At 41.7% G+C, this 13038-nt stretch overlaps 1 protein-coding gene across 3 annotated transcripts; it reads right to left on the minus strand.

The window, feature by feature from the left end:
- Positions 1-1145: 1145 nt before the first annotated feature.
- On the minus strand, positions 1146-12004 carry LOC115677633 (uncharacterized). 3 transcript variants are annotated; one of them, XM_030600827.2, is made up of 16 exons: positions 11844-12004; positions 10549-10917; positions 9789-10029; positions 8697-8974; positions 7574-7738; positions 6636-7382; positions 6442-6536; positions 5834-5896; positions 5634-5722; positions 5488-5547; positions 4700-5326; positions 4493-4564; positions 4255-4325; positions 4107-4170; positions 2128-2395; positions 1146-1936 (listed from the first exon to the last, which is right to left on the minus strand). In XM_030600827.2, exons 2-16 carry the CDS (start codon positions 10821-10823, stop codon positions 1392-1394), a joined length of 3660 nt encoding a protein of 1219 aa, XP_030456687.1. In that variant the 5' UTR covers positions 10824-10917; positions 11844-12004; the 3' UTR covers positions 1146-1391. The 3 variants fall into 3 exon arrangements, with proteins under 3 accessions (XP_030456687.1, XP_056169219.1, XP_056169220.1); XM_056313244.1 differs by having other exon boundaries at positions 6636-7427; XM_056313245.1 differs by having other exon boundaries at positions 6636-7427; positions 10549-10942; positions 11844-11973.
- Positions 12005-13038: the final 1034 nt, after the last annotated feature.

A 13038-nucleotide genomic window follows, 5' to 3' on the forward strand; every position in this document is an offset into this window, starting at 1 on the left:
ACGTTCATTTTGACATTAGAATATGCAGAAAGGACGAGCTGAGCAGGAAGCAAAATCCCAATAACTAATGACAAGCACTGTCCTCTTTATGCAAATATTATATGGTTTCCTTCGTCGTGAACCAGAAAAAAACACATACGATTTTTGGTGATGACAGAGAGAAAATCTGGGTGGTGGGTGCGAGTGCTTGCTGCCTGCCTCTCTCTGATCCTTTTCATTAATGAAGTGGTTGTGAAATTATACATTTCTTGATATTGAGGTGGGGCAGATCGAGAGTTTCTGTTTCTTTCCGTGATTAATTCATATAATATATGTATATACCGACGATCTTCTACCGACATGCATTAAAAAGTTGGAGACCCTCAATTTTAATAGTATGTGTCTCCAGATTGATATGAAATTATTTATTCGATCAACAGTTTCCATAGATTGAGAGTGATGTGAACAACAATCTTTTGCAGGGATTTTCCATCCGTGAGCATCATATAACATAGATCATTTGAGTAAAGGCATCAACATTCCTCGATGCTCGGACTCGAAGACAAAGTGGTTGATTCAAGATTTAGACGCGACATGAAATAATTCAATCAAATGCCGGTTTAAGTCGTAAGACGATCATGGACGGCAGATTGCTCTTACATGGCATCATTTAGTGGTGACCATTAGTAGGGAAAATGACAAAATCGCAAGGTTTTTGGAGTACTTACGTTTGTTCTAATTGCTGGTTTCTTCCTTTAGATTAAACGGTGCCCTATTTTATCTTTATTTTGTTTCACTGAGAATTTTTTGGCATTTCAATAATGTTTTATCATCACAATTGAAATCAAATTAATTAATTAAAAAATTGATTTAATTTGGCACTGTCCATCACTGTCAGCGTGCCTTCGCTCGCCCCACACCAAGAAGAGAGAATTAGGAAGCAAAGGCGACTTTTTCTCTTAGACTAATGGGACACGTCCTTTTAGATTAGGTCTCAATTCTAATTCTTAATCTTTTATCAAAAGGCTAATGCTGCTTCCGTCACTACTTTATAAGCAAGGAAGGTATGAGAGACCAAGAGACCAAGACAACATTTCATGTATATTCTGATAAGCACCACCATTTCAATGCTGGTTGAAAGGAGCTGCCCCTTGAGAGATTGTAACTTTGGATAGGCAAAATTCTTTGCTACTGGGAATTTAGTGTACAACAAAGAATTACAATGACAATTCTGACTCTGCTTGCTTCCCAACAGTCTGGTAAATGTAGGATCTTTTCAAATTTCTTGGCCTAACTCTACAGACTGCACCCTTAATCAATCATGGAAAGAACACAACACTGTATAGGTCACACCCCCAGCTCTACTAGCATTTGCAGAATAATGAAGTCAAAATCTTGCACGGCATCCCGGTTTAGAAATCGAATGCGAACTCGTCCCATGGTGGTACTTCGAGACCAACACCAACAGAATCATGATCTTGCATCCCATCCATGTCGAAGTCCAAAAACGAACTGAGATCTTGATTCCCACCGAGCCCGAGATTCGCCAAATCGATGGGCTCATCCACGTCATTAGTCGAGCCTGCTCGTGCATTATTACCCGCCTTCGATTGACCAAGTGATCCGTTAATCGCGTGACTAGAGGCATTTGCCGATGCTGGAAATCCGTTCCCAGGCCTTACTCTTGAAGTCGGATGATCACTGGCCTTCTGCTTCGGTTTCGCTTTGGATTTGCATTCAACCCTGGGGCTTTGGAGTGATTGTTCACCAGCCCCTGCAGATAGAGTAGAAACATTCGTATTCCTCTGCCTCTCACCTCTCATACCCCTTGTTTCGCCAAGCATGGAGCTGTTGATCGATGTTACTTTTGAGGAAGCACACCCCATGACATCATCAATTAGCATTTCCTTCTTCTTCCCATGAGAATCATACCTTTCAAAAGTACTGGAGACGGCACCTGTGGCAGGAAATATAGAAGGTTAAAAGATTTCATTACTGGTTTACCCCAATTCGTTCACGTGAACTTTCATCCTGATGGGAGTTTTATCAGGTGACAGTCAAATAGAAGCATCAAACCTGAAAAAGGCAAGACTAATAACTGATTCCAAGTCAATCATGTAATGACAGGCTACCATGATCAAAATTTACCTGATCCCCTAGCTTCTGCTTGAGGATTCGGAACATCGATGCACGTATTGCTTGCCGTTCCTGAGCCGACACATTCAACAGATTTTGCATCATTACTGCTAGACAGCGGTGCGAAAAGGATTTCCTGCAGTCCAGGCTCGCAAAAGCAACTAATTCCCGTATCTTCGTACTTTTGATATCTTGCAAGTGTGCGCTTGATAAAAGCCAATGCAACCTGCTTTGAAACCTTGCGGACTGAAGCTTTTGAAGCACTGGTGCCCCGACAAGCCTGTAAAGGAAATTGACATGACAAGAACTCTTTACCAACCAGCGAAGTGCTTAAATTGTCTCTAGTTCATCCACATCAACATAACATTTGCAGCTACTTTTGCATCGAAGTAACATACAAAAAACTAGTCTTCAATTTGATTTATCAAGATATCATGTATTTGACGATATGGTAGGACCACCATAAGACTCAATAAGTTATTTATCTCATATAGAACCAGTTACCATCAATAAGTACAAAATAGTACTGATACTGGATGAGTATATTCTGGAAAAATTGCCAAATACCATGGGTACCCCTACGCAGTTTTAGAAGACGAACCATCCGGCCAGTAAAGACTACTGAGGGAAAGCACCATGCAATCAACAAGCCTAAGTAAAAGGCATTTGCCACACTGGAGTAAGCTTGGAATTCGCAACATCATGTAGGAAATCAATTATCACCACAATTGTCCAACTCTGGTAGTGGGTGGAGAAAGGCATACATCTTTGAACTTCCTGCTAGAACCTAGATAAAGTTCTGTCATGGCAAGTATGGGACACGTTCTAGTACTACAAAGCATAGGGTGGCTTCTGGATCATTAAAACCACATTGACGAGAATGCCCAATTTCAAAACATTAGCCTACTGTTGTCATCTAAATTGACAAACTTTCCTACTTCTGCCTTTCGCTCATTGAATGAGAAAAATGACAGAGAAATTAGATTTGTGGGAACTAAACAAAGCACAATCTCAGAAAAAACAGATGCATAAACTGGATATTCAGTGTTTATGTTCAATCATGTGCAAAATATACTGAATTTTAGGACATACAGCATTAGCATTAAATACTTAGAAAAAAATCACACTGAAACTTTTTGCAATATGGTAACCAGTATAAACACTAAGTTCCAAAATTTACACTGACCTATGACAGCCCCATAAATCACAAACAAATAATTCTGTTATTACTTTGTAGAACAACTGATATGATAAAAAACTTGAGAAGAACTCGTCAAAAGTAAACATAAGAGCTTCACAGCAGATAGCCAACCCACAACCCCAGATACTAGAACTAAACAAAAAAAAAGAAAGATATGAGATGAAGAATAAGGAAGCCTAATCCTTCGGTTGGTCGCTTAAGCATTCAGCACAAAATAATGCTCATTCTTAAAGGACAGATTGGCGACGTCAGATGCAAAGTCAAATATCCAGAATGTACCAATATGAGGTAAGGTCTAGGAGTCGCATCCCTCTGACTTCATCACTTGATATGAACTGGATCACCTCTGCTGGCTTAATGGCCAGCATATAAAGAGGAGAACCATGGAGGAAGGGGTTCAGGGGTTGAACCCCATCCTCCTGGGGGTAGGAGGAAAAATGATTCTTTTCAAGACCATTTGGGCTATTTCTTAGATAACCAGAATATAATTGTAATAGGAACTACCAGCGTTTCGACGTCATATACTGGTGTACCAAAATCCATAATGAGAAAACAGCATGAAAAAGTACAGTGATCTGCATTGAAAACATAAGTCTATATCTGTCTAATCTATCCGATCCGCTATTTCAGCTTAAAAAATCAATAATGCATTTCTGTGGGTACTTGAAGGTATAGCAGAGTTCCTTTTTATTACAGATGGAAAATACATATGAATTTTGTGGGCAAAAAAATTCAAAAACGAATAATCCATCAATTCTAAATAATGAATTTCGAATATATAAACAATTACCATTCTTTTCCTGTAGGCCATCTCAACAAGTCGTTGCATAGCAATCTCTTCTAGTTCAACTTTCCTGCATTTTTAGTCCAACTATTTAAGCAAAACAAGAAGCAAGAGAAAAATATCAGACAATTACCCAAAAAGGCATTAATATTACCGTCTTTCCACATCTTCTCCACACATTATAGCTTTATCCACTTTCTCCAAGTTCGCCCTTTTTCTCACAATCTAAGATTCAGTCAAAAATCAAAGATCAATGGGGGCAGGATTTTGCAAGAAAAGGATTGAACATTAATCAATCAGACTTCATTATTTTCACCCAAGAAAGAGAAACCTTCCTTTCAATTCCTGACTTTACAGTCCAACAAATTCAAGAAGACTAGGGAGATATCAACCTGCTGGTATAGCCCTTCCCTCAGTTCTGCAATATCTTGATTAATCACCTCCACGTCATCTGCTAGATCAGGCTGCATCAAGTAAACCAAGTTTGAAACGACAAGAAGAGAAGTGTTCACATATAAGGGGTAAGAAGAGGATTTCCAGAGTATGGATAACATGGGGGAAGAGTCCAGTGGATCCTCTCTGTTAAATAAGGAACCTACCAATATTTCTGGATGTATGTCAATACTCCTTAGCTCAAGCAGAAGCCTGTCATCGAGAGACATCAATTGATATGGACCATCATGGTAAGGAAAGGCAGAGATATTAAATTCCTTCTTTGGCAGCTGTCCCATATCATCTGAACAAATTTCACTGACAATGGCTGCATCTGAATGGGAGTATTCATCATCTCCAAACGAATGCTCGTTGCTGTAAACAGAAGTCGACATGCTTGAATTCCTAACTGTGCTAGAGGCAGCACTTTTATCAGCAGAAAATCTGTCCAAAACGTTAACTTTCTGATTCCATAAATCCATAGCTGACTCGACTTCAGATTCCATCCTATCCTTTTCTCTGGACTCTATGTCTATCTGGTTACATGAACCACAATGAGAATCATCGCTCACGCTCTGTAGAGACAAATTTTTGCCTTCGTTGTGATGGTAGAGTTCTTCGCTTTCATCCTCAATTAGAGCAGAAAGTATTCTCTGATACAACGGAGTAACCTTGTCCAAACTCCCAATGTCAAATCTGCCAGATAATATAGCATTCTGAGATGCTTCCTCATCCATATGGTTCCCTTCTCGTCCACCAGGACGATCAGAATCTTCTTTGTGAACGACTGCGCCCTGAAAAAAGGACCAATAAATTCTTGTAGAATGTAATATCTATTCTGAGATTTTTATATAGAAAAAGTACGTCAAGTTTGCAACAATATTTTTCATAAGTTGCTGATAGAATGAAAGAAATACAAAAAAGAAAATATGGCCACAGAAACAAGTTGTCTTACCAAAGCATCATGATTGATAACGAACGACAAACTCTCATGAAGCTCCTCAGTGCGATTGAGCTGATCCAAGTAAAAAGAGCAAAATGAAATTGTCTGTATCCCGTGTTCAGGATATCGAGAAACTAATCTTCTATCATAACTATTACCTGTTGCTTTAAGTAGGACTCGTCTTCAGGACTCACAAAAGCAAAAACATGTTTCATTTTCTTCCAAAGTGCACTAACAAATGCGATATCTGTACAAACAATAAGGGATTTCTATGGTCAAGTTTTCCCAAGGGCAAAAAGAGAGCCAACATAGGGGAAAAAAATAAATTTAACAAGAGGATCTGAGTCAAAGTGCATACTGAAAGCATTTCGAGCAGAATTCACAGCAGCAAGTAAAGTTTCAAAATCATCATCCATTTCACCTGCAAAAGGACATCAAAGTAGTGGAATATCAAAGTTTGGCAACTTCCTCATGGCCAAAACATAAGTTTGGCAACCTTTTATTCACTTTGCTTATGGTAAGGTTCCAAAGGTCTCGACAATCTAATTTATTGAAGCTTAAATCATAGAGAAACCAAGTGCATGACAAACGTTGAGTGAAAAAGTTAGATGTTACATCAATAGCAAGATACTGCAGCATTAAAAAATCAGATTCACTGAATGAAGATGTTACTTATATTATTTACCCAAGAAATCAAACTCTTGGAAATACGCCATATTTTTATACAAATAAGCTTCTCCCATCCACAGAGAACCAAGTAAAAGTACTACAATATATGTGCCAACAGGAAAATATGGGATCACAAACATTAGGCCCATGTGCCCCATTATGTCTACTCTGTCGCATCATATCATCATCAATATTCTCAAATGTCAGAGAACATAGAGCTATTCTAGCCAATAATACCCCAGTGAGAGAAGCTGAAATGTAAGAATACTAAACAAAAGGTTTGGGCTTCTACTGTACCGGAAATATCGGAAGAGCCGGCATTTAGCACCAACCCAACCCGAGCCACAGCCTTCTTATCTTTCAATTTCTTCGAAGAAGGTCGGCCTGACTTACTGGATCAACAATAGAGAGCAAAAATCGTTCAACAGAGAATATAATCTAAATGATGCAAGTGCAATACGCCCAATTTTTTGAACGAAAAATTCAAAGACCTTTTGTTTCTATCTGAACTGAGCCTCACACTTTGAGGTGGTTTCGTTGCTATTAAGTCCTCCATCCTCTCCCGTGTTGGAACGCTTGACTTTGTCAAAGATAAACCTCTTCCACTCCTCCCTTGTTTTCTCAATCCTCCATCATAAAGGACTTTACCCTTCTTCACAGGCAAAACATTAGCCCCAGCACTATGAGATGCAGAAACTTCACCACCATCCATTCCTTTTTCTTTCAGTCCGTTTTCCCAAGCTTCTGATTCTTCACTGTCAGGCACACCAAATGGCGATGAAATGTCAGGTTCCTTCTTGATCTTTATGTTGCCATTAACTGATATGCGCCCAATCAAAGATCCACTGTTTCCAGTTGCAGTAATTCTACGATTGGGCTCTGGTGTCACAAAGCCTTGAACTAGGTTCTGCGTCTTGTCAGCAGGATTCACAACAGGAGAGACTAGGTTTGCCCTTCGAAGGCGTGATTTTTTATGGGGTCTCTGCCCGACCCACTGTGCCATTGGTTGTGAAGTTGCACCGGGAGACACAGTATGCTTTTTATCATTTGTGATGCCAGCTGCCATAATTTTATTTGGCTTTGGAGGTGGTTCCCAATCTTCAGGAGCTCCAGGTGAAGGATGAATGCTAGGAGATGAATCAAGCACCATAAGTGAACCCGTTCGTTGTGCTCGGGAGGCCTTTCCTTTAATCAATGAACTAGAACCGCTAGCCAGATCACACTCCTCAAACTTTGACCTGAAAGAGGCCCTCCGGTTAGTGGCAATTAAGAGCCTCGTCAACCTGACTAAGTATATAGAGGATGGAAGAAATGGACACCTTGTTATGAAGTAAAGGTATAAAGCACAGTCTTAAGTCATGTTAGATATGAACATGTATGGCATCTATATACAAGGAACAAGATATTTTGAGAATAGATAAGGACATACTTGTTTCCCTTCAGTAAAACCCTCTGCTCAAACAAATCAGTACCATCCCTTGGTGAAGGGGCTATCTCCAGCTCATTCTTGAGAACTGCGCAGGCATTTGAACCAGGAGACTCAACCCGGCTGATCAACTTGTTTGTTCCGCCCGCACCATTAGAAGTTTTTGACCTGTAGTAACAAGAAAATTGAGAGAGAGAGAGAGAGAGAGAGAGAGAGAGAGAGAGAGAGAGAGAGAGAGAGATTTTGAGAGATTTTGAGTAGAAAAGAACAAATGAAGTGACTCAGGTACAGGAGATTTTTCTCAGCTATTAATCATCTAACACACGATTTTTTCTTTAACATTTTACAGTTGTTATGCTGAATGGCAAATAATGCAATCTGAAAAGGCTGTAATGGCTTCCTTGACGCTCCTTTTCTTGTGCAACCACCTTTCTTATGCACTCGTGTTCGATTTGCCCTAGCCTCATGAACCATTTTCAATATTAGAGTCAGAACAGTGAGCAACTAATTCATTTTATTACCATTCAAATGTCATTTGGGTGAATATCACAAGCCACGTGTATACGACAGCTATCAATAACGTTGGTTAAAGGGCAGCTATCAATCACGGAAAACTTCAATAAGGAAGGTATCTCAAAATCTTGATACCTTGCCTTCTAAATTGATGGTTCCTTAGCGGCAGTTAATTGAATGGTGCCTGGGAACCAGACTCTAATAATGGTTAGAGACACCAACGTTGTACACGGTAAGATTCGTCAGCCATATTGGAAAAAGAGAGAACCAATTGTGACCCGCAAAACAAAGATATTTTTCCAACAAAGAAACAAATCAACCATATCATTTATTACCCATCCCAGCAGCTCATTCAATTACTTTCGCAATAACCAATAGAGAAATTCTGCATATGGGACATGCAAATACAAGAGAATTTTAGAGTGCATAAAACAGTTGAGTCGAAGGAGGGAAACAAGAAAAAATGAAAGAATATCTGATCCCTAATGAGATCAAAATGTCCACAATCAACTAGAAAAAAGAGCTGACTCTAAAGCTCAATCAGACATAAATTACACGACAGTCTTCTAATAATGCAGATATTCACATCAACATGATAGACATGTAAAATTACCTGAAAGGGGGACCATCACCAGGTCGCAACTTGGAATCAGCAGGCAGTTTAGACTGCATAACTTGCTTTGGATCTCCATCACCATGTAGAGTTCTGTTGCCTACAGCACTTACAGATCGCTTCCTCTTAATTTTCCTTTCCCAACTCTCACCTGCAGCAGCCACCCGGCGGATCTTTTCTTCACTTCGAACTAAAAGACCATTACCAACCTGGACCTTTTCTTCATTTCTTTCCACCAGTGCCGGCTGCCTTGAGGCAGAAATGGACTTGGTATCAGCCTAATAACATGAAGAGCGGAACAAAATTAGTATGCAATGGAAAATATTGAGTTGATCTCTCAGAAGTAGGTACTGCATCATAAACAGATCTTTAAATAACAACTATCATGAGCAGTGCCAAAAAAATACACGAGCAGTTCACGAGACAAGGCAATTATGATGAGGACTCATCACAGAAATCTATCAAAAACAGTGCAAGTTGGCATATAAATATTTCATCGGTGGGGGCAATTCATGTTTAAGGACTAGAGTGTGTTAATATGCACGTCACTACACGACAGCATTGCAAGTTTTACACATTATATAACACACTTTGTATCAAGCTTGAGTTGAGCAATTTTATTTAGCATCAACAACAGGCTGTCATTTAGTTCATGCCTTTCTTTGGACCCTTTTTCATGAATTCATAGGTCAAATCGCTTCAGCAATTATATGCAATCTTCAGGTTTTCCAACAATTTAGTGAACTGAAATCTCTACAATAACAACATTTGAACCAACGGATGCAAAAACTCTCAATTTATCTACACCTAAGCAGTGCATAAGTATCTGAGGGATACAGATTCTAAGCAGGAGATCTTACAGGTTGTCCCTTCAAAGGAAAAAAACTAGAAAATATACCTCACACAGAAATACATCCAAGGAAAACCAAATAAAATTGAGCAGAAGATGAAAGCATGACTGACAATCTCCTTATGAGGGAATCTAAAACCAAGCAATATCTTAGAAAACATAAAACAAAAGTAGGGGATAAAAATTTCCAAAAGAACTGACTCTTTATGGACCAGAAATGGAAACAAGCCTCAGATACAAACCCGCATATCTGCCACTGAAGTACGGACACGCTTAACCAATCCAACATTTTTAGACCTCTGCTCCAGCCTTGCATTGACCATGTCACGAGGGCTTCCACGAAATTGACTTTTCACCTTTTCCAGGTCAACCCCAGACCTCTCCACGGATAAGATATCAGTCCTTTGTCGCTTCTTTGAGCTCAGGTTTTCCATGTACTTGTCCAGCTTAGAGATGGACTCCTGGAACATCTTTGCTCTGTCCCTGATAAAGAGATATCAAATATTCAATGTACACGTAGTGATTTGGACGATGACAACCAGTGAACCTAGATTTGATTTTTAATATAAATAGATAAAACACTCTAGAAACTTGGAGTAAAGCATTAAAAGAAACAGATTTCAAAAGGCTTTATCCAACCATCATAGGGTAATAAACAGACATCCTCACAAATATTCAGTTAATGTCACAAACATCTTCAGAGTGGTTCAACCCATAACTGCCACGAAACCAAGCCGAGCACCTCTACAACATGTCTTTGGCTCAAATTCATGGGCTATTTGCAAGAATTGCTAGGACTCATGGATGGCTACACCACATTCCCTAACCGCCATAGTATGCACTGAAGTAAATTAAGACCCATTTGCCCACCAATTTCCAAATTGCCCCTTTCTCGAAACAGTGCAAGCCAGTCATTTAAATAGAGTTCCCACTACACAGAATAACCTGAATGAGAAATAGGGCAATAAACAAGATCTCTGCAGGACGTGAAAGAACCATTACTCTGCTTTTCTCGAGGCATCTTTAACACTTTCTTTGATATGCTTTAGCTCCTTATTTGCCATGACAGCAGAAGGCTTAGGCTGGTTCACTCCGAATGAATGCCCCTCTGATGTACTGCCAAGAGGTAAAGCAAGGACCCTCCTGAGCTCTCCCGATCGCACATGTTTCTGATTGCCTAACGTAATTGGCTCCAGTGACAAACATTGGGGCAAGGGAGGCACTTCCAATGGAGATGTATTACTGCCCTTGCCAGAATTATTGCCAGGACCTAACATAGTGCACTTACTGCCTGTCAAACAGCTGCTTAACTCGTCACATCATTATACATATCCTTGCCGAATTCAGATTCTACTTGAGTCTCTTAATTCCCTGGCATTTCCAGATCCCCAAAAAGCTGTTAAGATAATCATATGCCACTCGTACATCAGAAAAATAAAAAACCACTTGTACAAGAAAAATGACCAAAATTATCAGCATTGCCCCAATTTTAGACGAGAAAGCTAGGATAAGGCTATAAAATGCCTTCAGGAGGACAGGGCAAAGAATAGGAAGGTAGACTCTACCGATGCTCCTCAGAACAATTAGCTTAGTTTTTTCAATTTTGGACAGAGAACAATTAGCTTTGCCTAGTCCATGAACAATTTCCCTCTTTAAGCAACGAGGAGAGGCACTTTCTTTTTTTTGTAACAAGGAGGTTCTGGGCATCACTTCTCAGTTTAGTCACCATCTTGGGTTACCAACCCCCAAAATTTTTCGAATTTATAAAAACCCCCAGCAAATTTATAATCTTTTCAAGGTCATAAGAGGTCGTTCATTCTTAAAAAAGAAAAAATCGCAGTGCCCAGAACTACCCACAAGTTCTCATCGGAGCGAGGTAAGCAGATACTGCTTACGGGGACTCTACCAACACGCAATCGCAGCACAACGCAACAAGAAGCCGCGAATGAGCGACGACGGTTCGTCCGCAGGCGATCTCACCCAGCCGCCGCCACTCCAACAACAAGCCCTGTTCGATCAATCGCAGGAACGAACTCGCTACATTCACAATGCCTCCACCAAAAAAAATCAAATCGAACCCAAAAAATTCCTAAATTTATCCGAACTTCATCCCAATCACCCGAACTCTGCTCAGCCGCCGAACAAATTAAGCGACAAAAGAATAAGCGAAGCTCTTTCCCCGAACGAGAAGAATCGGACGCCCGAAATGCGCTCAAACCCTCGGTGGAGGGAACAAGAAGACAGAGACAGAGAGAGAAACGCTTTTAGGTTTCGCGGACCAGAATGGCGGGAAATACCTGCGGGGAGAAACGGAGGAACCCCGGCGGCGGCGGAGGAGGGCCGAGGTCGAGGAGGAGGAGGCGGCGGCGATCGGAGGCCGTCGCCGGGGGCGGGGGGGCCGCCGAATCGGACTCCGGGTTCGCGGGTAGGTGAATCCGCCGCCTCGCCGATCGAGCTTCCGGGCTGCCGCTGCTGCTGCTGGCGGCTTTTCTCTTTCTCTCGCGGGGAATGCTGCGCGTTGACACGAATCCGGAAGCCGTCGCTGTACATTTTCTCCGGGTAAATAAAATAAAGGAGAGAGAGAATAGCAGTCAAAGGAATATTATATTTTAATAAATCCGCCACGATGGAAATATTGTTGTGCATTGAAGACCGGTCAGCTTCTTTTTTTATTATAAAAAGAAGTTAACATGATAATAAAAAAAAAACCTTCTTTTTTAGTATATTTGACCCAAAAAATAAGGGGAAAATTTCAATTAAGAAACCCAAGTAGAGTCAAATTCTCAAAAAAGGATCCAAAGTGAACATTGTGTCAAATAAGAGCCTGAAGTGCCCAATCAATCTCAAATAAGGATCTGAAGTGCCCAAAAAGTCTCAAATAAGGACCTGGGTCGCCGGCCGGCCAAAATACCTGCCGGCCGACAAAATGTTACTGTTCCGGTACCGGAACAGTTACTTTTTAATTTTTTTTATTATTTTCTTTCTGTTTTTTTCTTTTCCTTTTCCTTTTCTTTTTTTTTTTCTTTTCTTCCTCCGCCGGCCATAGCCGAGGGTCGGCGGAGGTCGCCGGCCTTAGGCGAGGCCGCCCTCGCCGGTGTCGGGCGAGGGTTGCCCTCGCCTGGGCCGGGCGAGGTCGGCCATGCCGGCCGCTGGCGAGGCTCGATAACGCCGGTGTCGGGCGAGGCCGGCCTTGCCGTTGCAGGCGAGGTCGAGCCTCGCCTGATCTGGCGAGGCCGGCCTTGCCGTTGCAGGCGAGGCCGGCCTCGCGGGCAACCGGCGAGGCCGAGCGAGGGCGGCCTCGCCGGGCCGGGCGAGGTTGGCCTCGCGGTTGCCGGCGAGGGCTCGACCTCGCCGGCCTCGCCGACGCCGCGAGGTCGAGCCCGCTCGGGAACCGGCGAGGCTCGACCTCGCCGTTGCCGGGCGAGGTTGAGCCCGGCCGCCCGGCGAGGGCTCGACCTCGCCGGCGCCGGCGAGGCCGCCGAGGTCGAGCCT

Source organism: Syzygium oleosum, unplaced genomic scaffold (assembly GCF_021117445.2).
Source record: "Syzygium oleosum isolate NSW1041296 unplaced genomic scaffold, Sole_v2.1 Sole_v2.07, whole genome shotgun sequence".
Taxonomy (NCBI): domain Eukaryota; kingdom Viridiplantae; phylum Streptophyta; class Magnoliopsida; order Myrtales; family Myrtaceae; genus Syzygium; species Syzygium oleosum.